This window comes from Haemaphysalis longicornis, unplaced genomic scaffold (genome assembly GCF_048455015.1).
Source record: "Haemaphysalis longicornis isolate Haplotype H1 unplaced genomic scaffold, Haemaphysalis longicornis Haplotype H1 scaffold_1, whole genome shotgun sequence".
In the NCBI taxonomy this organism is placed as follows: Eukaryota; Metazoa; Arthropoda; class Arachnida; order Ixodida; family Ixodidae; genus Haemaphysalis; species Haemaphysalis longicornis.
In genome coordinates this window covers 337,920,606-337,947,248 of record NW_027526203.1, presented here as the reverse complement: position 1 = coordinate 337,947,248, position 26,643 = coordinate 337,920,606, and the positions used below count along the sequence as shown (strand labels likewise).

Here is a 26,643-nt window from a genome sequence, read left to right as displayed (position 1 = left end):
GAGTGCGGGCTTCATGGTGTCAACAAAGCTTGCCCGTAGCAGACGGCTGTGTGAGCAGCGCAATAGCGGAAGTGCGTCACCGCGGAGGAGCGCAGCATCATGGGAGGGAAGGCTCGCTCGCCGTCAACAGCGGAGAGTAAGTTGAAAGGAGGAGGAAACGCGGCGCGACGATAATGCGCGGTTTTTGATTTACGATTTCTCAGCTAATACTCATCGCTTCAACAAAATTCTTGCGGGAGGAGATTGCTAATATATTGCTTTATTTGGTTACATGTACATCCACGCATCGGTGGAAGGCGGACCCCTTTAACAGCTGTAAAAAAATTGGGCCCATCTCCCCACGAGGGGGGATTCGAGTAAATGCGTCGCGTAGGGGGTGGTTGTATTGCGTTAACGTTAGTGTTTGGGGAGTGGTGGTGGGGTAGTAGTGAATGTGTTAACTATTATTGCTTATTACTATTAATTATTATTATTTCTTTCATATATTAATTATTACTTTCGTGATTTTGCGACTCGAGTCCCCCCTCGTGGAGAGATGGGTTTTTCTTTTTTTTTTGTGAAGCAAGAAGTGAAGGCAAGGAGTAGGTTGTTGTAAGTCGTTATTTATTTATTTGTTGCTGTTGTCGTTGTATTGGACGCTGAGAACGACGGCTTCGTGGTCGCTAAAGTGTACTGTTAAGGGGTCTTTAAGCAGTGGTCGTGCGTTGCAGCAACTGGTGAAGACGAGATCGATGCAACTGCTGCCGTGTATCAGCAGCTTCTTGACGTAGTTTGAATGAGCCAAGGATATAAGGCGCGTTCGTACCCTTTGATTCTGTGTCGCTTTTGTGGCGCAGTGGGAAGAGCACCATGTACCTCGCGTTCCGCCCACAGGGTCGTGGGATCGAAACCAGGCGCCGATAACTATTGTTTTTTTTATATAGTGTAGGGGGAGGGGTGTGGACCTGTTGTTGAGAGCGAGGAGGGTAGCGTGATGCGGGAGAGGAGGAATGGGGGAGAGGGCGCCCCTGCGCGCTGAGCTGTTGCGGATGGACGGCGGACGCTACATGTGAGTTAAAGAAATTCTCTGCATTTAAAATGTCTGAATATGGCCCAGAAACGCTTAAATGCTTCCTGGCGACGCATATTTTTAGACACACTAGCTGCTTTGAATTCGTCCTAGCAAGGAAGCGCGGTTCTTTTAGGTGCGGAGTACCTTAGGACCTCAAAATCTCCTTCCGCGTCCGTGCGCATAGCATTTACAATCGCAAAAAATCACACAGGCACCGGCACAATTAGAGCCTGCGTCTGGTAGACCAGACAGAGTTAGTGCCAGTCGTCTTACCCACTGGGCCCCGCACGGGGCACCTTGAGTATTCATGGTGACGGTGAGCAGCGACACCGCGGACCCCGAGCTCCCATACATAAGCCGTGTCCAACCGTGGCGAGGTGTTTAAAGGTGAAGGGTAGAAGCCGTAAACGGTTGCCGTCGGAGCCTTGGCCAAGTTCCGGCCGATGGGCTCCCTGCCTTTCTACCAGGTAGGGAGCTCCGGGACCTCTTTGACTACCAGGGTAAGGTCAAAGGAGAAAGTACCCCCGTATCCCTGCTTTTATACTATGCCGTATGGTTTCCAAATTTTCTAAATCCAAAGATCGGCCACCTAAAAGGGGCCGCACCGAAGTATCCTTTCCTCCGATACTTCCTCCGTTGCCAACGACGAGTTTCCCAAAGCCGGAAAACTATGGTAGGTTTTTGGTAATTGAATCTGTTGATGCGTCGAACCCCCTTACCAAAAAGTCTGTCTTCCTGATCTCCAAATTTCTTGAGGGCATTGTTGGTCAATCCTACAAAGCCAAAAAACTTAGAACAGGAGAAGTTCTTGTAGAAGTGGATGACAAGCAACAAGATACAAATCTCTTGACTCAAACTCGCATCGCAGATCTCGACATCAGGGTCACACCCCACCGCAGCCTTAATAGCTCCCAGGGTGTGATCTCTGAGTCAGATCTGATGAATGAAACTGAAACCGATCTGTTGGAAGGCCTTAAGGACCAAGGTGTGACAGCAGTGAGGCATATCATGATTCGTCGAGATAACAAGGAAATCCTAACAAAACATGTAATATTGACTTTCGACCATTCCACAGTTCCTGAATCAGTAAATGCAGGTTTCATTCATTGGCCCGTCAGGCCGTACATCCCCAACCCGCGCCGGTGTTTTAAATACCACCGTTTTGGGCATGGCACTACCGCCTGCCGTGGTCGACTAACACGCGCCAAGTGTGCACAACACGACCATCCATCTGACAACTGCCCATCGCAAACCCTCATCTGTGATCTGTGCTAACTGCCAGGGACCCCACGGGGCCTACTCTAGAACATGCGAGAAATTCAAACAGGAGAAGGAGATCATCAAGGTGAAAGTCACTGAGAACCTTACCTTCCCAGAGGCGCGAAAGAGGTTCGCCTCTTTCCCCCTGGGGAGGTACGCCGACGCAGCTCGCCGGGGGGCGGAGCGGCGTCTGGTGTCCACAGGGACCCAGTTCAGCGAGTCTGACCTGGTCCCTCCACCGCCCCCCCCCCCCCCCCTGGGTTGCCTCAGGCAGCCCAACCCGCCACCACGCCGCTTGCTGAGACAGCAGCGGTTGTGGTGCCAACCTCTTCCGTTGGGACCGGTGCCGCTCCCGCCGCTTCCTCCCCGTCCTCCAGTGCGTTGGAGGGTGTCGAGGGGATGGACATCGGGGGCCCCGCATCGGCTCCCACCGTCACCGCACTGCCCGTGCCACTTCTGGCGTCCCCGACGCCCGAGGCGGTGGCGGCTCAAACGAAGGGCTCCCGAAGGGGGACCAAGTCAAGGGGGCCTGGTCCGACGGGCACCCCCAGGACATCTTATGACGAAATGGACGTCGCGCCGTTCCTGCCTGCAACGCAGCGCAAGGAGCGGCCTCCGACGGCCAAGCCAGTAGAAAGGCCTAAAAAGCCTAATCCAAGAGTAACAGCCCCGAAAGACGACACATGAACACACACGAACACACACACTCTAGTCATTCATAAATTTAAATAATGGGAACAGAAAACATCATCCAATGGAACTGCAGAGGCCTCCTTAAAAATCTTGACGATGTGTATGAGATTCTGCATGCCAGTCAGCCAAGTATCATGTGTCTCCAGGAAACCCACCTCAATTCTAAACAAACAAATTTCTTAAATAGGTACATGGTATTCAGAAAGGACAGGGTTGGCTGCACCCACTCTTCAGAAGGTGTGGCCATTATCGCACGGAAATCATTAGCATGCCACACTCTCTCTTTAAACACTGTCCTCGAGGCTGTAGCGATCCGTACAATAATTTTTAATAGGTTGATAACGGTATGCTCCATTTACATCTCTCCTGATTTTGCAATTCTGAGCTCTGATTTCGAGGCACTGGTTGACCAGCTGCCCGAACCATACATACTAACAGGCGACCTTAATGCGCACAACTCTCTTTGGGGCTCCTCCAGAACGGATGCCCGAGGTCGCCTGATAGAGAACTTTCTTACATCCTCCGGAGCATGCCTTTTCAACAAAAAAACAGCCTACATACCATAACTTAGGACACAATACATACTCGCATCTTGACTTGGCTATTGGTTCCGCAGTTCTCTTTCCATGTCTTGAGTGGGGTGTGGGCACAGACCCATATGGTAGTGACCATTTCCCCACTTCATTAACGTATATAGGTATAGGCCCGAGCAGTCTATCTTCCCATAAAAGGTTTAATGAATCAAAAGCAAACTGGAGCACATTCACACAAACATCTCAACTACACCACACATCCCTAAAACACCTACACGTGGAGGAAGCCGCCCAACTCGTCACGGCGCACATCCTCGACGCCGCCGAAAAGTCCATTCCCCAGGCCTCCAGTGGGTCCCGCACCCCAAGGAGGCCCTGGTGGAACGAGGACTGCAGGCGGGCGCGAGAGGCCTAGAACAAGGCGTGGGGTGTCCTTCGCCGGTACCCCACATCAGATAATCTCATTTCGTTTAAACGGGCCAAGGCTTTTGGGAGGCGAGTGCGCCGTAAGGCGAAAAGGGAGAGTTGGCGCCCCTTTCTCACTTCCATCAATTCATACACAGACACACACAAAGTCCGGACACGTATACGAAAACTAAAAGGACGACAGACACACAGCCTGCCCCTGGTTAGTACAACAGGGGACACACTGGAAGACCAGGCTAACACACTCGCACAACACTTCCAACACGTGTCCAGCTCAGCACACTACACTACTTTCATGCAACACAAAACATCTGCAGAAAAGAAGCCCTTACGAGACAAGAACAAGTCGAATTCTGCTTACAACTCTGAATTCACACTTCGTGAGCTGAAGGTTGCTCTTGCCACTTGTAAGCCCTCAGCTCCAGGGGCAGACAGCATTACATACACCATGATACAACACCTACACGCTGACACTCTTGAGACACTCCTACACCTCTACAACAGAATATGGCTTTCGGGGCAGCTTCCAAGGTATTGGAAGGAGGCCATAGTTGTGGCCTTTCTGAAGGAGGGGAAGGACCCTTCCTCTCCAGCAAGTTATCGTCCCATCGCCCTGACAAGCTGCCTGTGTAAGCTCCTCGAGAAGATGATAAACCGTAGGCTCGTGTACTTTCTGGAGTACAACGGTCTTCTCGAGGGCTGCCACGCAGGCTTCAGGGTGGGGCGATCTACCAATGATCAACTTGTTGCACTGGAATCCTACATAAAAGACGCATTTGTCCATAAACAGTTCTGCCTTACTGTATTTTTCGATATTGAAAAAGCTTATGATACAGCCTGGCGCTACGGCATCCTCAGGGACCTTAAGTCATTTGGTGTCTCCGGCAACATGATGAACACTCTTTGTAGTTATTTGGCCGAACGAACCTTTCGAGTGAGGGTTGGCAGTGCACTTTCTAATGTATATTTGCAGGAAAGTGGTGTCCCGCAAGGTGGAGTTCTAAGCTACACGTTGTTTATAGTTAAGATGAACTCCCTCCGAAAGGCATTGCCGCCGACCATTTCCTGTTCCATCTATGTAGACGATGTGCAAATATCTTTTACATCCTGTAACCTGTCAATATGCGAACGTCAAGTACAGCTCGGTGTTAAGAAACTTGCTGGCTGGGCGGACCTTAAAGGGTTTAAACTAAACCCGGCCAAAAGTACTTGTGTTGTGTTCTCCCGCAAGCTCGGGATTAACGCGGACCCTGAAATTACGCTTAACCGTGCACCTATTCCTGTGAAAAGGGAGCATCAGTTTTTAGGTGTCATATTTGATGAAAAGCTCACGTTCATCCCACACATCAAAGCACAAACATAAATGCCTCAAAACACTAAACATCCTCAAGGTCCTCTCCCACCAATCCTACGGTGCAGACAAACAACTGCTTCTTCGGGTCTTTACCGCCTTGGTCGGGTCTCGGTTAGACTACGGTAGTGTCGTGTATGGGTCGGCATCAAAAACCGCACTAAAAATGCTTGATCCAGTGCTCCACTTGGGCCTGCGCCTTGCGTCTGGTGCGTTCCGCACTAGCCCAGCCCAAAGTCTGTACGTTGAAAGCAACAAATGGTGCCTGGAACATCAGCGAATATACATAGATTTATTATATGCTTTTAAGGTCTCATCATTGAGTAACCATCCTTTTAAACCCATCCTCAATGATACATCTGCAACCCAGCTATTCTCGAATCGTCCATCTGCTTCTTTGCCCTACTCACTCAGGGTGAGAGAGGAAGCTTCAAGTCTTGCTGTTGGGTTTTTTTGACGTTATGCCACCATGGCAACTGCAGCCTGTCTGTTGTAATGTTTCTTTTATGAAAATGGATAAAAACAGGGTTCCGGGTGCTGCGATTCTGCAGCACTTCTTGTCCCTGCAGGATAAATAAAAATGTGCCGAATTTTACACTGATGCTTCGAAAACCTCAACTATGGTGTCTTGCGCCGCTCATGGTCCTAACTTTAATTCTTGCATAACCATGAGAGTACTTACCACTATCTTCTCAGCAGAAGCCTATGGCATTTTAGTCACCGTTCAGCACATTCTGGAAAAACAAATTCCTAAATCCGTCATCTTACAGACTCTTTGAGTGTTGTGCGTGCATTGTCTTCACACAGACCCACGAAAAACCACATTGTCAATCTTGTCTTTAATGCCATAATGTCCATATATGCTAAAAATTTTGAACTAATCCTGTGCTGGGTTCCAAGCCATGCTGGAATCGCGGGGAATGAGACCACCGATCGAATGGCTGCCGCTGCTGCACTTGCAAATACAGTGGACATAACAACAATACCTTACACTGACCTCAAGCCACACATAAGACAACACCTTCGCAAAACATGGCAAGCCGACTGGAGTACATGGACAGACAACAAGTTACACATAATAAAACCACACCTAGGACGATACACTAGTGACTCACACAACAGATTCATAGAAGTTGCTCTAGCTAGATTACGGATAGGCCACACGCACGCGACACACTCCCATCTGCTCACTGGATCTCCAAGACCCCTGTGTAGCAGGTGTGGGGAGGGCCTGTCTGTACTTCACGTCCTCATTACATGCACAGCACTCCACACAACTAGACGCAAGCACTTCCCTCAATTCTACAGACAACACATTCCACTTCACCCAGCACTGTTTTTAGCGGATAATCCTATGATTCCTCTACAACACACTTTCAAGTTTCTTAGTGATATCAAATTTTTACAACTCATCTCATATCACGCGTAGCTTTTGCGCCTAAGTTCATGCTATTCACTATCACACCCTGGCCTTTTACACCAGCCATCCTCATTGTCTTTTACTGATTTTACTGATTCATTTTTGCTTTTGTTGAGCAATTTTAGTATTTACATCTTCATCCGTCATATTTAACCATTGTTTTGGCGCTCTTTGCCCTAGTTGGCCTTGCGCCATAAACATCCAACCATCATCTTACCCACTGGGCTACGACTGTGAGTTAGTACCCGAGAGTAAAACGGCTTACTCCCTCGCCTGTAGCGGTGCGGAGTACAGTAGGACCTCCCAATGTCCTACCGCGTCCATCCGTGCGCACACCACCATCAAGCGAAAATCTGTGCGGAAACTACCTAAAAGGGTACAAGAACACTCCAAAACAGGCCCAAACATAACCTAGCCACAAGAAAACGCGCAAACACACCAGTGTAGTCAGGTTGTGATCAAGTTGTAATACACAGTGACTGCATCGAAGTACGCTAGATGGCGCTACGCGTATACACGAGATGGCGCCGCGGGTGCACCACACGGGTTCCAGAAATCACACACCCTCTTCCCGCCATGAACGGAAACGAACGTAAGAAGCGTCACGCTGCTGCTCAACGTCTACGAAGACAACGAGCTTCTCCGAATACGAAAGCGCGGCAAGCAGAGGCAAAGCGACTAAAATCGAATGACGGTCGGGGCGCACATCGGATGTCACTCGGGGCGCAACTTGGATGTCATTTCGAGTCCCCGTACTCCGGCACCCTCGCCATCATCCACGGAGTGGAGATCCTGCCATTTTTTTGTACCAACTGGAATTTTTTTACTGTGCTCTGTATATCATTTTTCGGGGGGAGTTTTTTTTTCTCGCAACCTATGTTTCGGTCACAACCACAATATTCACATTGCTTGCGAGAGAGAAAAAAAATTCCCCCAGAAATTGGTTACGAAAACGAACAGTGAGTGAAGGGATCGACCATGACTTTTATAGTTGGACATGGTCCAGCACACTTTCTTGGTCGCTTGGCGTGGAATGACCCTTAAAACAAAAAGCACTCCGATTAAACTTTCAGAAATAAATGCCTTTTGTACACTCTTTCAAATGCGCCCAATCCTGTATTTTTACATAGAACGCCACACAGTACGAAACGCTCCTGAACATGAGCTTTTTCGCTGTTTTTTTTCAAAGCTAATGTGTATACCGTTTCACCACTACTCGCTTCCCAATTCTTTTCTTTTTTCGCAGTAACCGCCAACAATATAAACACGTTATGCAGCTGCATTGCCTCTGAAAAAGTTGGAAAAACAGTAAAAAAATGCCTAGATTTGGTCCTGAAACGCCGCATTGCTTCATCGTAATGCCCATTGTGGGACACAGTATCAACTTTCAATGCATTGTAGCAAGGAAACACAGTTCTTTTTCTATCAACTGGACTTTTTTCACCCTATTGCCTACATTACCTTATATTGGATTTTTTTTCTCGCAACTTGGGTTCCCGTCACAGAAATTTGAGTTAATTTCTGTGAGAGACAGAAAACAATTCCTTTAAAAATCGTTTTTTTTTGTTGTTTTTCTTTTTCTCATATATGCTCTTGCAGTTGCTGCCGTTCTACGTCCTGGAAGACTTAAGCGGCTTTCCTGGCCTGCCCGGAGTATTCCTGGCTGGCGTCGTCAGTGCGTCAATAAGGTAACGTACCGCAGCGTATTAAGAGTATGTTTTCTCGTTTTGACGGTGGTTATTTTAAATTGCGAACTCAACACACGGGCTATTTTTTTTAAGTACGTTTGGGTTGAGGGTCCCATGAGAACTGGTAGTTTAGAAAACATTAGCTCAATTAGCCTCTCTTAGTTATTGCGGAGCAGTATTCGTTTATAAATACGCGTTGCTCTCAGGGTGTCGAACCGAACAAAAGAGCGCTTGGTTTCGGGGTACGAATGACCATTTCGTTGCATTCCAGCCCGGATCAACTACATCCACTATCCCAAACTGTTCAGTAAGTGTAGGCTAATAACAAAGAAACGACATAATGGGGTGTATGTCTCCGGCCTTGCGTGCAATGAGGCGCTGCCAGGGAATCACACCGATCGTGCGCTTTGGTGCCTCTGCTCCGAATTTAATCAGAGCAGGAAATAAACAGACGTCTATCGTTCGTCTATCGTACCATCCTCATCCTGACTGCGAACGACTACCCAATCCCCCGACATCCACACATCCGTATCCTCGGCTTTATATGGCAACAAGATGGGAAGATAACAGTATGGACCAAACCTATCATCAGACAGATCAAATTAACCTCTAAAATGCTTCGTCGAGTCACCCGCCACAAAACAGGCCTCAAAGAACCCGGACTTCGCAAGATAGTGGAAGCGACTATCTTTTCCCGAATTTTATACGCTTCCCTATCTTAAACTCACGAAAACTCAGTACAATAAACAGGAAATGGCCCTCCGGGAATGCCTCCGAACGGAGGTCGGTGTGCCCACGTACGCCCCCAACGATCTCCTTGCCGACACTGCCCTCCACAATACCCTTGAGGAGAAAGTAGCTGCCCACATCGCTGCCCAACAGCACAGGCTCACGACGTCAATTCAAGGCCGCACCATCCTGGCTGATATAGGGTTTGGGACATCTCACCTTTCTCATCTACCAAAAGAGCCTCCGCCACAAACGGCACAGCAGCGGCACCCATGACGCAAAACGAAGTGCAAAACGACGTCGTTTTGCGCTATGGCTGCCGCTGCTCCTCATGGGACACCCCGTGTGATTTTACCCCTTTTTCCGCAACTCTCCTCCCCAAGTGACGCCATAAACCTAGAATACATGCATTTGCATGCCAGTACCGCGTAGCTTCGAAACGACGCCCGTCTTTAAGAATCCGGCCCCAGGTGACATATAGTCAATGAGAGCTCGCTTCTGGGCTAGTTGGTACATTATTTCTTGCAAAAACACTGCGCTAAATTGAAATTACGAAGACGAAGGACGGCGGATGCGCTTTCGAAAGTGTGCATCGTGTGTTCCGCCGTCCTTCGTCTTCGTAATTTCAATTTAGCGCAGTGTTTTCCCAGGTGACATCTCTCGGAATCGTCCCCGCACGCTGAGTTACCACAGTCAAGAGAGCACATCGCGGAAAAGTCCGCGCACGCTGTGTTTCGAAGTCCAGGTAACGCCTCGCGGAAAGATTCGCGCACGCCGAGTTCTCGCAGTCAAGAGGCCGTCCCCTTGTCGTGCGACATCCCGTGAGACTTCGTCCATTGGTGACATCACTGTCCCCGTGGTAAACAGCATACGTATACTCGGTCTTGTAATCCAGCGTAACCGGGCTAACACTCAGTACATTTCACAACTCTCTTCGCACGTGAATAAAACAATCGGCCTCATTAGACGGGTAACCGCCCGGAACAGAGGACTTAAGGAGGAAGACAGAGTGCGACTCGTGCAGGCTTTTGTCGTAAGCCGCATCACATACTCCCCGCCTTTCCTTCAGGTCACTCCCACTGAAATGAAGAAAATTAATTGTCTGATCAGGAAAGCCTACAAGGCTGCATTACAGGTCCCCTTGTACACTTCCACTGCCCGACTCGAGAGCTTGGGAATTCACAACCTTGCGGAGGAGTTGGTGGAGGCCCATCGCATAGGTCAGCTGTAACAGCTATCAGGCACCTCTACTGGACGGCACATTTTGGGAAAACTCGGCTTACGAGCTCCGCTAATCACCGACAGCAAGCTTCAAATCCCCCCAAATATCCATTCTAATATCATGGTTCGCCCACTCTCGCGCAATATGCACCCAACTTACCACAGGGGGCGGCGGGAGCAAAGGGGACGCGCGCTCAGTAAGCGACTCCCCGTCCGACCGGACATTCTTTATGTGGACGCGACTGACTACCGCCACCACGATGCATATGCGGTAGCAATCATTGACCGCCCTAATGCCCCGCCAGTTGACTCCATTTCTGTCCGCACCATAAATCCTGCAACGGCGGAGGAGGCGGCAATAGCGCTTGCATTAACGCACCGGCCGACTTTCACAATTGTGATCTCCGATTCAAAAACGGCCATTCAAAATTTTGCCAGGGGGCTCCTATCTCCACAGGCACTCAAACTTCTCTCTCAAAATCCCCCTCCACCTCAGCAGAACTGATCTGGACCCCTGCTCACGCCGGGCTGGGAGGTAATGAGGCGGCCCATTCTGCTGCTCGATGGTCCACTTTCCGAGCCGGCCCCAGCCTCGTCCCCTCGCACGGTGCCAGATCAGCTAGAGATAGCCTACTCAGCTATCACGACATAGCGACCCATTTCCGCTTCGCCCACCGTGTATATCCCCCTGCTCACGTCAGTATCGACAACGTGCAAGAACGCACGTGGCGCCTTCTGCAGACAGGCAGCCTCCCCTGTCACGCGCTGCTCTATCGCATTCACCCATCCTTATTTCCCTCCCCGAACTGCCCATCATGCGGCATTCCCGCCACCTTATACCACACCATGTGGGCTTGTCCCAATGATCTTTTTCCCTCCATCACCTGCGAAGAGCACTGGGAGAGGGCGCTGGGCAGCTCTGATCCGGAGGTTCAAGCCTCCCTGACGAATCGGGCTGCCATTGCCGCCGCCAGGCTAAAGCCAGCGGCCACCACGCCCCCGTAACAGAGCTTGGCTAAATAAAGTTTACCTCCTCCTCCTCCTCCTCCTCCCGCAATGGCTCCCGTAGCGCGAGCGAGGCACGTGCGCAACATCGGCCGTGAGGAAAGCTAGACTAAAAGGGATTCGCGTGAAAGTCGCGATCCCCGCGAAGTCAAGCCAGTGCATCGTGCGGTTCCGCAGTGAAAGCGTCTAATCGCTCGCTCGTTTCAAGGGGAGAGGCGCGGAGAGGGTGACAGAGGAAAGAGTTCGGCCGCACGCCACCAGAAAACGATACGAGGCGCTGTCTGCATTCAAGCTCCCTGCCGGTTCGCGCCGAGACCGGCGACTGCTCCAAGCAGCGTCGTGTTTTGTCCTACGATGCAATTGTGTGAACATTCACTGCACTCTCTCGCGCAAAAGCCGAGCTTTCGCTCGAAAAACTTCGTTTAACCCCGTTTAACAAGGGCACAATATTTGACCGTATTTCATGTATCTACCGCGTGCGAGACTCAAAACTCTTTCTTAGAGATCACGGCCGCCAATTCTCGAGAGGAATAAAGTTTGCTCATACGTTTCGCCTAAATTCTTTGTCACCTCTTTGTTGTATGCTTCGCTGGTCATCCACCATCAAAGAATTGAATTCCTTCTAATGTTTTATCTTGTTCTTTTCCACGCAACTCATGCTCATTTATTGCCATTCAGGCTAACCACCTGAGCAGCCATAAATTCTTTGAACTCGTGGCGTTAGATAATTTACGCCCTGCCTTTCTATGTGACGTTCTCTTGTTTTTGTTTCTATTGTTACAAGTGCTTCCCCTTTTTCCACTCTCTTTGCAGCACAACGTCATCCATGGTGAATTCTCAGGCAGCCGTCTGGTACCTGGACATTGTGACACCCTTCTTCAATGTCGCTAGCAAACGGGTGTCTTGCACTATAAAGGCGCTAGGTAAATCATGAGTTATAGTTTTTTAAATTCCGAAACAAAGCGCGTGCTTAATGTCTGAAGCTTTCCAACAAACAGCTTTTGCAGCTGGCTGCCTCATGACCGCATACAGTTTGGTAATTCCATACCTCGGGTCAGCCATGGCGGTAAGTGGTACAAGTGCCGTTTTCTATTTCACAGTGCAGTGATATATTCTAAAAAGGAGGTAACGCTATAGATACTAGATAATTGAAAGAAGATAGCATGTACATAAAGTATAAGTAGTGCAGTACTAATCTGGTTTCCACAAGCTCTAGTACAAACCTTTTGCTTAACCTAAAAAAAGCTTGTGCTTCCGAGGCGAAATTGTTCGTAATTATCGGGAAAAGATAGTGTTGTTCCAGCTAAACAGACATGAATTGAATACCTCCAAATTTATTTGGGGTTGGATTCTACAGTTTAATCAACATAACACATTATTTGACGATTGGGTGGATCTAAAGAGCTTTAATTTACCTGTGATGGGTGGCAGAATAGAAAACACCACGAACCTTTTGCAATGGCAGAACAAACTTTCTTTATGGTATTTAATGCCTCAAAAATTTGAGCTAAATATCGACTTTTTGTTTGTTCACGTGCAGGTTGTACTTGTAAGACATGTCAGCAATCTTCTAAATTTAGCCCTGCGTACTTGCCAGTGTGTTTATAGAGGACGTCAACGATGACAATTGGCGAGGATGATGGGGCGAGGAAAACGGCACTTTTGAATGCATTTTTCCTACTAAAATGCGTGTAAATCGGCGGTAAATACTGCGAACATGGCCCCCAAATTTTAAGATGTAATTTTGTAAATTAATTTATAACTCACTTCAGCACCCCTTTGACATCCGCGAAGGGACTAAAGCTTGGAAAAATAATTTTGATACTTTTAGGGGAAGTTATCTAGAACTAGATTAAACCCCAGTTGGAAACCTCAGGATTACAGTTAACGAACGGGACAGCAGGCATTTACACGCACTACCTACATTAAGCATTCCTCATTTATCAAGTTTGTACAAGCGTAAATTTATCAAAACAGTGCATCACTAATAGAGCCCACTTGCTCTTAACCTACTTAATTTATACCGTGTAGTAGGCTCCTTAGAACGTGTGCGTATGGGACCCACACTACAACGAAAGATAATTACTGTGTCTTGATATAAAAACAAATTTTGTGGAGGTCGGCATCCCAGACGCTTGAACCACGCATTGCTACGGCTGTGCATTGGAGCTATTATGGCTAACTATATAAAATTCTGTCTAAAATAAATGCCGTTTCACTGCGCATTATTCACATTTCTGACAATTTCCGGTGACATCTGAGCTCTTACGGTGATATGATATATATATATATATATATATATATATATATATATATATATATATATATATATATATATATATATATATATATATATAAAGAAGGTGGGCTTTTATATATATAAATGGCCACCTGGCGGGCATTTTTTCTCCACCGTCGCCATCGGGAAGCTACTTAACGTGACTCAACTATGCAACAGTCGATTCAACCACGCCGTCAACGTGTACGCCCCAACAGCTTCGTGAAATGTGCAAAGGAGTTATCCACCAAGTAGAACGCGGCACACACCCGGCAACCCTAAAGCAGCGGCTCATTACACCGCAAAGATATACCATACTCTCCGCAAGAATGATGGACAACTCCACAGAAGCCTTTATTACGTTTGGATGAACCTGCGTACCCCTCACCGACAGCCTAGGCGGTGCAGTCGTAAACGCTGCAAGCCGCACCGCCCCAAAGCTCAGATATGCTACAAACGCCTAGGAATTGGGCACAAAACAGACGTGTGTACCTCCTCAACCCCCATCAGGTGTCCCAATTTTGGCCATTCGAACAAGCACGGGGCACACATGTTTACCATCAAGTTTGTCAACTGGCCACACCAATAGGACGATGCCCGATGTTCCAAAAAACTCGAAGCGGACGCCGCCGTCAGAAAACAAGCCTACCTGGAACGCCTCAGCCTCCGCAAGCACGCTACGGTAACACAGGAACGAGCTACCCACAGAGGGGACCCGCCGCCACTGGACAAGGCTGTAACAAGCCGAGGACCACAGGAAACCAGAAAACTTGAAAACCCGCCTTCCGCCCTTCAGCGAGAAACGCCACCGCCACCGCACAAGGAATCAATGCCCAACGAAACCCCACCACCAAAGGAGGTGAGTCAGCCACCGCCTCAAATACAAATTAGCCGCAAATACAGAGACGCCCTTACTCCATGTACAACTCCCACAATCTCGATATATATGACTGACAAGCATACCAGCAACATCTATAGGGTACCACTCTCCTTCCCCGGTACCTCCCTCTAACGCACGATGCATAGAAAAACTTCTATGGGTACATCATCCGAGGACAGAAAAGATACCGGCACCAAGAACAAGCGCCGTCGTACAAAGAACGACGTACAGCGAAGGACAAAGAAAGTACGCAGATGACATCTTCACATAAATGAAGACAGGCTCCCCCAGACATAATCAAACATAACTACAAGAGACGCTCAATAAAACACCAGAAGCAGTAGAGCAATTGGCCTGACATGCTCCTCAGAAAAAAACGTAGGTACTCATGGTCAGCATTAAAAGATGAGAACGACTCCCTATCCAGCTTACGCTACAGGGCACAACCATCCCTACCTCCCAAACTATCAAGATGCTTGGCCGGAATTTCCAGAAGGATGGTTGAGGTCACGCCACAGGCAACTGGATTCTTAAAACCATAAAGGACAATTACTCCAGCTCATGAAACGAATCTCCAATAGGCAGAGGGTGCTTAAAGAAAGCGATCTACTCCTACCTGATGAAGTGGTCGTCATATATCCCACAAGATACGCTATTTCTTAAACCAACATTAACACTACCGAAGTGCGGGAACTGGATACCCTGCTAAGAAAAGCCTCAAAGATATCGACTACCCCTAACCACCAGTAATAAGGTCATCGAAGACATGGACATTACAGCCACAATAGAGGAAATCATAGCAGTCCACAAATACAACCAACTTAGGAGACTGAGGCAATAAAGGCTGGGATTCAATTTCTGCAACCTATCGGCTATGGCTCAGATGCGACGGCGGACAAATACTTCAAGTTCGAACCCACCGACAGATAACAGTTAAAGATGGCAGCTATTCCTGGTAATTTTGCCAAAGTGAGTATATCGTTCAAAGCTACTGGTGCATGGTCAGCTTTCCATCTCGCCACTTGGGTATGCATCAGGGTGCCTACGATCGTAGCAAAAGAAGTAAAGCTCCAGGAGTGAGCACAGCTACTGAAAAGCTGTACCTTCGGTACAGGTTGCGTAGCTGTGCTCCGTGGCCTGCTGTGTTCTTCCTGGAACGAATTCGCCAATTAAATCTATTGCCACTTATTTGTGACAATATGTACCCCACTATATATGCAGAACGATGAGCCATCAGGGCTGAGTACTTCCACAACAAACCGAAAAAAGAAACCCATCAAATGCATGCATACGCGGATGCGGCAGTAAAAGGCATCTCGTGGGCTCTCGCTTACTAGACCGGGCTCAACAGAACATACACAGAAGGCAGCAAACAGTTAAAAGCGGAACTTCACACCACTGGCAAAGCTGTTCTCATTCTCAGCGAACCACCCCGCCCCCTCAACATCTATACCGACAACAACAAGAGGGCATGCCGGCTGTTAGACTCCAGTCATACATCCCGTTCGGCGGCACACCTATTCAAACATATTAAAGGCAGAGAAAAGCTGTACTGGATAATTGGCCGTGCCGGAATACCAAAAGACGAAAAGGCTGATCAGCTCGACTGCGGCGCATACATCCGGCTCCCAGCAACTACTGTCAAAATTCGTCATCAGAGGAACGAATTCACCCGCAACGTTATCTTAGAGAATACAGAACAGCAAAGCGTCTACTTCCAGCACAACACCATTACCTAAGACGACAGCAGTAATCCCTATTCGACAAGTACGAGCAGCAACACCAGACACACCAGCGAGGCTACATCACCTGTAGCAAGTCGGGCGCCCAGCCTGGCTGACCTACTTGCCCATTAAATGTGTTTCTCTCTCTCTCTCAGATATGGTAAAGCAACACCTCTGCCATCATGATTACAGTGCAAAACTATCACTAAAACCACATCCTCTGAGAGTGCCCCCAATACACTCAAATTAGAAAACAATACACTGGAGAGTGGCTTACCTTACGTAGAAGAGAGGTCGCATAGCAGCAGTGCGATGTGATAAGCGTCATTCAGGAAGCCATCAGGAGAAGCCTGGACCGAGGCCTCTGAATCTCACAACGCCCCCTACAATTCCATTCCACCTCCCTCCTTTCAATAAAAGACTCTCTCTCTCTCTCTCTCTCTCTCTATATATATATATATATATATATATATATATATATATATATATATATATATATATATTAAGGCAACCCTTCACTTCTCACTTTCCACAGACAGCACGCAAGCAGTTTTGAAGGTGTTAAACCGTTTGAATTCCGTAACACTATACTTTTATGACAAGCATTCTTTGCAAGTACCTCAGCGGGAAGAACGGAAGACCTTGTATGTGCACAAGGATGCGTATTTTGCCACTTAATTGTTGTAATAGTGCAAACGCACATAATTGTAAGCAAAAGCAAAAACAAAACGAAAGCAATATAGCAACAATACGAACAGTCACCAAATTTGGCTATTGATAGCCAGTTCTACCCCTTTCCCTCCTCGCCCACAACCGGTGAGAGAGCCTTTTGTAGGAAGCTTCAAAGTTCTTTGAGCCGGTTAGGGTAGGGATAAGTACTCTCATTTTAAGCGGCTCAGTAATCTTCTTGGCTACGGGGCAAAATCTGCGAGTGGCGGGGTCACAATAACGGCCCATCTGAGCGCACTAAGTTGCCACACTAAGAACTACGTCCCATAATCTGCCCCAAACGGATGGACTGTAGCCTCTTTTGAAACTAACATAAATTTAGTTGCACCTAAACGTGTCTCAGCTGAAAATAAGTTGAAGGTTCAGGAAAACACAGCGATGAAGGCAAAGTTTACCACTGTGGGCTTTCGGCGTTTTGGTTGGGACTGCTGAAATGTTCCCCTTCTCTAAAGAATGGCTGTAGAGCTTCCGTTAGTTTTCTACAATGCACGCATGTGAGAATATAATAATCAATTATGTTATACAAGTCCCCAGGCTTGCATAACATAACTGAAACGCAAATACCAAAACAGCTTGAATGCGGCCGCAGATACGCAACTCTGCTTAGGCCGACTGTGCTACGTGTTGATATGCTGTTTGAAACGAAGTGACGAATCACTTTTCTAAAGTAAATGACCTGTTTCACGCTCCACTTACGTTAATTAACTTCCGTATACATCCCCCCACCCCCCCCCCCCCCACACACACACACACACGCACACACACACTGCAAGGGGTCCCCCATCGCTTCTACCGGTCCACAAGGGGTACCCGCACACACATAGCTGATAAGTTATAACCACTCACCTAATACATTTAACGTGAAAAACAAGCACCCTGTTGGCTTTACAGATTCTCCGTGGTGAACGGAACCGTGTAAATAACTACCTATCATTTTCCTTGCAGATATTTATGCTAGTGAACGCAGCCATGACCGGCCCTTACATGGGACTTCTGCTTCTCGGGTTCACGGCCCCATTCGCCAACAGCAAGGTATACGGACGGCACAATTGCATCCACTGATCAAGTCGAAGGAGTTGTAGTGACGTTTAGAAATCTGTGCAATTTACTTGTTAATCAAATAGTCAGACAAGAGGCCGCCGTCAGTGTATATGGGCGAGATATGTGACGAGACATCAGGAGTTGACTCCTCGCCTTTTACTATACGTACAGCTTTGTCAAAAGTTCGGAGCCCTTAACGCCCTGCACCAGTACAGTAGAATATAGTGGTGTTACTTCGTTCAAACTGTCAGAAACCGCACCACTGATGAAGCGCAGTAGTTTAAACGCCCGAGTTTGTTCAATCATGTCGACTTCACGTACGTGCACAGTGGCTGAGCTTCGTTATTTTGGTCGTTATGAAAGCACGTTTGGTTACAAGCTTTTGCCAAATCCTGTACTATTCATAGCTTTCGGTGTAATTCATGTTAGTAATGTTTAAAAGAAGACGATACTTTTTATAGCTTGCTCGCATAGCCACAGCGTCGCAGCTGACGCGGGTATCGGTATAGCGAACATGTTTTCACTACCACGTTCCATTCTTCATCGCTCTTGGTAACATCGCGTCTGGGTTCTTAAGTTTTATTGAACATTTTTTTTTTCAATTTCACCAACATGAACGTTGTCGAAATCGGCGAAGAGAATCGGCAACGTATTGTCACTTAGCGTGTGTTTAAAATTATTTGTTACGTGGCTTGCCTATAGAAACACAACGATTAGTCGACGGTGTTGCTTGACCGCTGAGTGAACCAGTGTGCGTGGATAAAACAACGCAATAATACGCAAGAAAAGAAAACTGAACGCGTTAATCTGGTAGCCGGGCCGGTGCAGAAGGCCTGCTGGCCGCTTGTTGTTGATGGTAGCCCGCTTTGTATTTCGCCGATGAATGTTCCGAAGCCGAGCGCTTGTGCTTGGTGTAGTAACCAGTGAAATCAATGCCTTGTGCAGGTAATTTACTGTACCTCACGAGAACACAGGTGTCTTATGTTCCCCCATGATGGTGAAGCGCAGGGTGCCGGCGCCGTAACGCTGGTGATGGTGGCCTACCAGCTTGCACACATGTCTTGCCGAATTCAGAACGGCATGCAAGAGCAGAGGGTACCAGTGAGCGTCGACTACTGCCCAGAAAACACCACAGTCCTTGCGCATGCCCTGAACTTCGCTGCAAACACGTCCTTGCAAAGGTATACTTCTGCTTGAACCCATCACCGGCGAATTTTATCTCAAAATCTGAGCAGCATGCTGCTGCTCAGATGTGCTCAAATGCTGCTTCAGCCATCTGCAGATGGCTGAACAGCAATTAAAAGGCACCGGGGAGACATATTAGGCATTTTGAAGTCCGGGCGGTAAGCCACGTATCCCTTTTTATTTACTCGGAGACGAATTTTGTTTTTGGTGCCTTTTCCGACATCACGAAATAATCGAGATTTGGCCCACTGTCTGTCGATAGATTAGGACATAGAATAGATGACTTTTTTTACAGCATTTTCCCCAATTTCATTTGAGATAGGCAATAGCGTTTACCTCCGCCTTACTGTTTTAAGGCCTTAACAATACAGTTCCTAAATAGCCTAAATAATGCTCCAAAGACGCGGGTAAACAGAAACCTCAGCTAAGAAGCGCAATTTTTCGTCTTCCCATCCTATCCGGTTTGTTTGCGCTGCGTGCGTGCGTGTGTGTGTGTGCGTGTTTGTGCGTACGTACGTGTGTGTGTGCACGCGCGCGTGTGCGTGTGCGTGTGCGTGTGCGTGTGCGTGCATATGTGTGTTTTCAACGGTAAATCACTGACTATCGACCAAGCGTCACACCTGAACTTGGTGTATTATTTATTTGGTAGATGTAAAACCAAATATTGTTTAGATAACGCGATATACATTTTTGTTTCTCAAATTGTTGCGTTCTAACTTCTGACGTGAAATTGAAGGTTCTTCTGATCACATCAATCATGGATGCTTTTTTTATGCAGTTCAAACGACGTCTTTCCCCTCTGCCGCTTGTCTTCGCACTGGAGCAGCTTTTTCAGCGCAATCGCCACGTACCTAGGAGGACTCGTGGTCAGCCTTCTTCTCGGTAGTTATCTCCTTTATTCACCAGTGCTCTTATATCGTTTTTTGTGGAAGTTCCAATAAGCATGCATTGACAGTTTTTATAGCCAAACCTAAGGCACAATGTTTGGAAGAACTCAGTCACTGGGACCATACTCTCTGCCTTGAACCTAAGTGAGAATGTACAAAAAACCTTCCGCGTGGTTGCGTCTGCGGGCATCTATTATAGCTTCTACCGTACTCTAATGCTCATTTTCACAGCCTGAGGGCGTTTCATTGTATTCAGAAATGCAACATGACCTTGTCGAGCTTAGAGCACATTTTATCGCAGTGGAGCAAACCGGTTCGCTATTCGCTATTGCCCCCCCCCCCCCTGATTCAGCACTATGCAGGCCAACCGTACCATTAAAACGAGACAGCAGAGAGAACGCGCATCTATCAGGAACTGTCCTTGCGAACAGTTTCACGTCAAGGAAAGCCTCCGGAGTACCCAATACCCAACTCGTCTTCAAATTATTTTGCGCGTATGTGCGTCATAACCATCCGAATCATAACCACTCGGCCAAAGCTCATCTGCGGTTGTGTAAGTAAAATTACGGAATTTTTATACACAAGTCTCATGGGCCGTTCTGAAGCGCAGGGGGATTTCTCCACTGCATGGCGGGTTGATGCTTCACGCGTAATCGGAGAATTAGTATTTGAATGTTTTGAGCTGAGGGGGGGGGGGGGGGGGGGGGGCGATATATTCATCAAAAAGACATCAAACTCAGCACGGCATAGATTAGTTTCAGCATACTAAGACAGGTACACATGGGCGTCCGGAAGGGGGGGGCAACTGCCCCACCTTGGAAATTCGGATATTTTTATGCACTACAAAAAAGCTGCACAGCTTTGTTGGTCCATAATTAAATTAACTTTGCCCTGAAGGACGGAAGAAAGGAGAGAACGACACCGACGTTCTCTCCTTTGTCCCGTCCTTTAGCGCAAAGTTTTTTTTAAATTATGCACGGGAACCAACTAGCCCAACAATCCACGGTACTCAAATAATTAGCACACCCATGCAGGTCCTGCGTATCCGTATGGAACGCCCTTCAGGACTGCAGTCAACATAGCACTTTCGACACTTACTAACATTTCCGATCATGTGACGGCAGCGAAACAGACTGCCTGTGCTGGCTATTGAAGATAGCGAATAATTCTGAAAGGTTTGACGGTTTTTTCCCCCCTAAACTCTATATTTATGCAGTCCTACCGCAAGAACTTCAGTTTTCGGACAAATTTGCAGCTAAAAAATCTTCCCCACTACACCTAGTAGGGAGAGTGTAACATCCTCCCATGCCATCCCATCCCCTTGTACATCCTTTCTTTCGAAATTGCGAAATATCAGCACCACCCAAGCTTCGAAACAAAACCTATAAATCAGCCCCTCAAAACGCTTGTACGCCTGTGCTGCATTGAAAGCCAGGGCGGCCAGTAGTATCTTTATTGTGTGAGCCATTTCAACAGACTTCATCACATATGTCACCTCGCAATTTGCCCAGAAAAACCCGAGGCGTCTGCAGCTGCTATTCAAGGAAGAATGACGGAGTGCAGTTGTATGTATGTGAACGTATTGTGCTGTGTGCTGGTGATCAGTTGGCGTGAGTCGAGAACCCTCACGCAGCGAGACTGGCCACTCTTCTTTACAAAGTGACAGAGTGACAGTAACTTTTCGCATTTCCTTTATTAACTTTAGTTCTCTGTTCGGTAATAAAATCCAATGTATATACTCCAAGTCTATAGTTCTAATTCGCTGTTTGTAATTTTTGTAACCACAAAGAGCGCCCTTTTGGTGCTATCCAACCGTATCCCCCCTTCCCCCCCCCCCCGGCGCTAATGGATGCCCCCCCCCCTTGCAAAAAGTTCTGCGGACGCCCTTGCAGGTACATTTTTGCTTTATGGTAGCAATATTCGAACGATAGTTTCGCCTGCTGGCCAGCACTGTAGTCTTCACCCTACGATGTCCCCGTAGGGAGTCACCACCGCAATGCACCGTTGGTCACTTCAATTGGGTCATTCCGGAGCTGCTGTGCTGAAGGCGACCTACGGGGACTTCTTAGAGTGTTCGGCTAAAAGCCCACTTATTGCAAAAGGAAGCGCTAGAAAACTTTACAACCCTACTTGGAATTAAAAATTAATCACCCATACATAACATGGCACCGTTATTCTTGCCATAACAGAAACATTTGGTATATTTTCAGTTAAAGTACTTGCAGTGGAACGCCAGAAAGGCTCAAGCCACACAGAAAACTGCCTGTTCGAGTACGTATGGATGCGGATGTCTCTCTGGCTTTTAGTTTCGTTAGAATGAATTGTACAGCGTTAATACTCTGCAACAATAAAATTGCGAGCTGTACACGCGTTTCTTTTTGTAAGAGTCTTTTAATTTGACCTAGAAAATACTGCAGCAAAAGAAACTAAAAAATTCAAACGCTTATGAAAAATATTGGAGGCCTCAGGAACAGCTGCGGAACAGGTTTACAAGCTATAACCTCGTCCATGATACCTCTCTGATAGCTTCTTGCGGATTTGGGTGTTGGGCGTTCAGCTTCAACATTAGCTTCAAATATTGGAGGGCTGTGACTGGGAATTTTCATTACACGGGTTCTTCTTAACATATCCACATGGCAACGGGTTCGATGGCTTCTGGGATGTTTCTGCTGCTGAGATTTGTTTGAAAGGTGCCACGCATTTAGCGAAGTTCCCTTTAGAAGTCTATGGTCACTTCTTTTAGCTCTGTCATGACGTTCTTGGCAAAACAGCCCCTCCTACCTGAGATGTATAGGGAGCCCGACGGGAGCGGCCAGTTTGACACTGCCATCTTTTTCAAGCAGGCTCCTCTTCGGCCACGAGCGCATGCCTGAGCGCCGTCACTTATGCAATAATACGACTACTACCCCATGGCACCGTTGTTAGTGCTGCAATCATGGGATTTGTTATGCGCATTTTTAACTCTGTGCAAATTTGACACATTGTCATGTAGGTTTTTTTTCCATTTCTAAGGGCGATTTTTCCCTACATGAACAATAAACTTGTTCAACGTCACATGCATTCTCGGACAGAAATGTGTATTATAAATCATCACCCCAAATAATCAATGCATTGAAACCTGAGCTAACAGCTTATGAAGTTATACTCCACCAGATTATCCTTACTGGCTGTGGCGTACGATTGAGTGGAGCTACACATGAAAAATATGGGGGCATTTAGTGAGAATTGAGTGAAGATGAAGTGGTTGTACTCAAGTAAAAACACATGCAGGGGTATTAGGGGGAGGGGGGAAGGAAACTGATGGCTGAGAATTGCGTTTGCTGTGCCTTGGCAAGAAGCTCCATATTATAGGTCTTACACTTAAAGAGCTGGTTATAGTTTTACAATTCTTTTTTGTTATCTTCATACTTTGAAAACATCGCCGGAGGCAGTGAATCCAACAACGTATTTTGAAATGAGCAATCAAGCTAAGATGTAAGTCACGTACACTAGACACTCAAAACTCACAATGACTGAAAATATTGGCAAAGGTATTACTACAAAATAGTGTTAGGAGAAAAACAAGACATTTTAGACTTCCCGAAAGGACCCCTGTGTTATATTTAGGCCACATTTATTCAAAATTCACAGCCAACTGAAAAACGTTATTGCGCTTTGATCTCAATGAGTTTTTTGAGCAGGCAGCCAATACTTCCTGATGCAGTGTTTCTTTTACTGCGAAGCAATTAATGTTTCCGAACTTTACAGGTGGAAAAAAGTCATCTGCATATCTTGACAGCTGCCTAACGAGCGAACTTTTGTTTCCGCTGTGGGGGAGGCTTGGTCTGATGCCGCCCAAGAAGAAAGAAGTAAGAGCTACTTTGGTGTCTCGAAATTAAGCTTCTGCAGTAACAACGAATACCGGGAGTTTGTCGCACATTATTCTGCCAAAGCGCACCATTCATCGAGAACCTACGACGGGAGGGCGGTCAGTCAATGACCACCTTTCACCTGTATCAGCATAGCGAATACCACAGCAGTGCCTCTAAGTTAAGAATGATCGAAAGCAATCCTTGCAAAACACGTAGGCAAAACACAAGGCAGGCAATTGAATTCAAAGTACAGTAACAATGCCTGGAGATGTGCACGCTTAGCTTCGTTCCAAAAATACCAACCACAGCATACAGAAGTTCAAATTCAAATATTTAATGCTAAAAGAGCAAGTGCAAACGTTTAGAAATCACAAATTCAAAATATAAAAACCAAAATATATGAATACAAGAAAGGTTTATAGCAAGCCTGTGCGAGTTCACTTACAAGAGCGAGTTCCCAGAAAAGCAGCTGAATTTTCACCTCGTGGGGCCTCTGATTGAGCATGGCACCGAACATTAAAGTGCTCCTACCATGGAGTCACCTATAGCGGCAGTGGTCTGGCAATTTAAGGGCACTTGTTTCCTTAAGAAGCACGACAGTCGCAACAGCAGTAACTACGCTCTAAGACAATCCCGTCATTTGGCTTCACCCCAACTTACTCAATTGAATAATCCTTGCAGCCAACAATCAAATTTCGGCGAAATACGATTTCGAGCAGTAGTAGTAGAATAATTTATTAAATGGATGGCGCGAAGCACTGCGTGATTTGCTCGTCGCACCAGATACGCCTGCCGTTTCTGCTTTGTTTTTATTGCTTTATTTTTAAAGTTGCTATCCAAAAGCGTTCATTGCTGCAACTGATCGAAAACCGGCCAACAGCCGCTACATGGCCTCAGTGACATAATTCGGGCCGTCAAAGAACGTCAAGATTGGTAAAGAGAGAAAAATATTTCGAGCGAGTTTGCAAGTTATCTGATGAGCACAGAGGAGTAATTTTTGGCTGAGGAACTCTGCGACCCTCTAATCAAAGTACTGGATGTGTTGGGTGACTACGTTACCCGTTGCGGTGGCTCAGTGGCTAAGGCGTTGTTCTGCTGAGCATGAGGACGCGGGTTCGATTCTCGGCCGTGGCGGCCACGGAGTGGCGGCGGCCGCTTTTCTGATGGATGCGAAAAGCAAAAACGCCCGTGTGTACAAGATTTCGGCGCACGTTAAAAATCCCCAGGTGGTCAAAATTAATCCGGAGCCCTCCCCTACGGAGTGCCTCATCGCCTGCGTTGCGTCGGCGCGTTAAACCCTACAATCAATCAATCAATTGGGTGACTACGTTCTGCAAGCATTTAAGATTTCAAAAAAAGATGAAAAAAAAGTGTTGCAGGGCCCCTTTAATTGCTGCAGCTCAAGTAAAGCCGGCCACCGCTACACCAGCACCGCTACATCACCGGTCGAAGAACGCCAAGACCGGGAAAAACAAAATTCTCTCGAGCAAGTTTCTAAGTTATCTAATGGGCATAGAACAGTAATTTTTGGCTGAGGTACTTTGCACCCCCCCCCCCCTAATCTAAGTTCTGGATGTGTTGGTTGAGTACATTCTGCAAGCACTTAAGATTTCGAAAAAAGGTTTAAGAAATTGGCGCAGCTTGCACTAGTGGTGCAAGGCAGAGCTGGCGCCCCTTCTCCCTTCGTCGGAGACCCGGCTGTTGCACCTCACATGTATTTCCCAACTTGCCACTGAAAGATCTCCATGACTGGCCTTCGGCATCTCTCCCAAAGTTGACCGCGTTAGCACACACTAGAACATGCGGTAACCGCCTTCGCGAACTCGGCGTCTGTAGTGCGAACTCGGCACCTGCGTGGCCCACTATAGCTTGTATTCACTGGCGAGGCACGCATGCAGGCAACCATGTGAGTGCGCCATTACTGGTTACGTAGGGCTCCGCGGGATGGCGGTACTTGTCCGTGCTGAGCACATTTTTTTGTGTGTTGGACGTTCCAAACTTTATCCCACCGAACGCGAAGTAATGCCTCGACTCCAATGTGTGTGCGAATAATAACATCGCTGTTGACACCACCTTTGAGAAGTAAGTCGACGATAAAGCCTCATACGTTACTGCGGTTGCCTGTCGGTATTTAACGAATGGACAGATATCAAGCGTTGCTCCGCACGTTCTATTCATTTTAAGTTTTTTCCCTTCGACAAATGATGCTCATCTACTAAATTAAAGCGACTAAACGCTATAACTCTGCCAATTATGCATTTTTGCGCAAATGCATGGTTTTACATGGTTGGTGTGTCTTGATAATTTTAAGTGCTGTGTCGGTGTGTCTTTCTGGATTTTTTTTTTGTTTGTTTTACGCGTGTTATGCGGTGCATAAGGCAGAATTTTGTTAATTTAGTTAGTTTATATTTCTATAATTCTGGTCTTCTTTCTTTGTCCTTTTTTAACACGAAAGTGTTTTATTCCGGGATACATGAACATTTGAGTGACGTCATATCCGTCACGGAAATGACGCCAGTACAACGAAGCAAGCGGCCTGCAAAGGGCGCACCCATGCACACAGGGTCTTCTTGCAGGGAAGCAATCTTTAGACCTAAAGAGTACATTATACTTAGGGTTGTTCGTTTTCGGGATTTATATTTTAACATGAAAGTGTTTTATGCCGGGATGCACCAAGATTTCACTGACGTC

General features: G+C 47.2%; 2 protein-coding genes across 8 annotated transcripts in view; one reads left to right on the top strand and one right to left on the bottom strand.

The window, feature by feature from the left end:
* LOC144152907 (zinc finger CCHC domain-containing protein 24-like) overlaps positions 1-26,643 on the bottom strand; it is a 349,875-nt gene that overhangs the window by 224,621 nt on the left and 98,611 nt on the right. The window lies entirely within an intron of this gene.
* The window catches only part of LOC144152881 (sodium-coupled monocarboxylate transporter 1-like), a 121,957-nt gene that overhangs the window by 94,430 nt on the left and 884 nt on the right, over positions 1-26,643 (top strand). For 2 of the 6 annotated variants that reach the window (XM_077684410.1, XM_077684436.1), the window contains exons 8-16: positions 8,334-8,422; positions 12,191-12,300; positions 12,376-12,443; positions 17,934-18,020; positions 19,038-19,210; positions 19,993-20,096; positions 22,312-22,372; positions 22,945-23,021; positions 23,849-23,949. In XM_077684410.1, coding sequence (XP_077540536.1) covers positions 8,334-8,422; positions 12,191-12,300; positions 12,376-12,443; positions 17,934-18,020; positions 19,038-19,210; positions 19,993-20,096; positions 22,312-22,372; positions 22,945-23,021; positions 23,849-23,949 — 870 coding nt within the window. Of the gene's footprint in view, positions 1-8,333; positions 8,423-12,190; positions 12,301-12,375; positions 12,444-17,933; positions 18,021-19,032; positions 19,211-19,992; positions 20,097-22,311; positions 22,373-22,944; positions 23,022-23,848; positions 23,950-26,643 lie in introns of those variants that run through there. The other 4 variants (XM_077684428.1, XM_077684419.1, XM_077684443.1 and 1 more) reach the window with 4 other exon arrangements.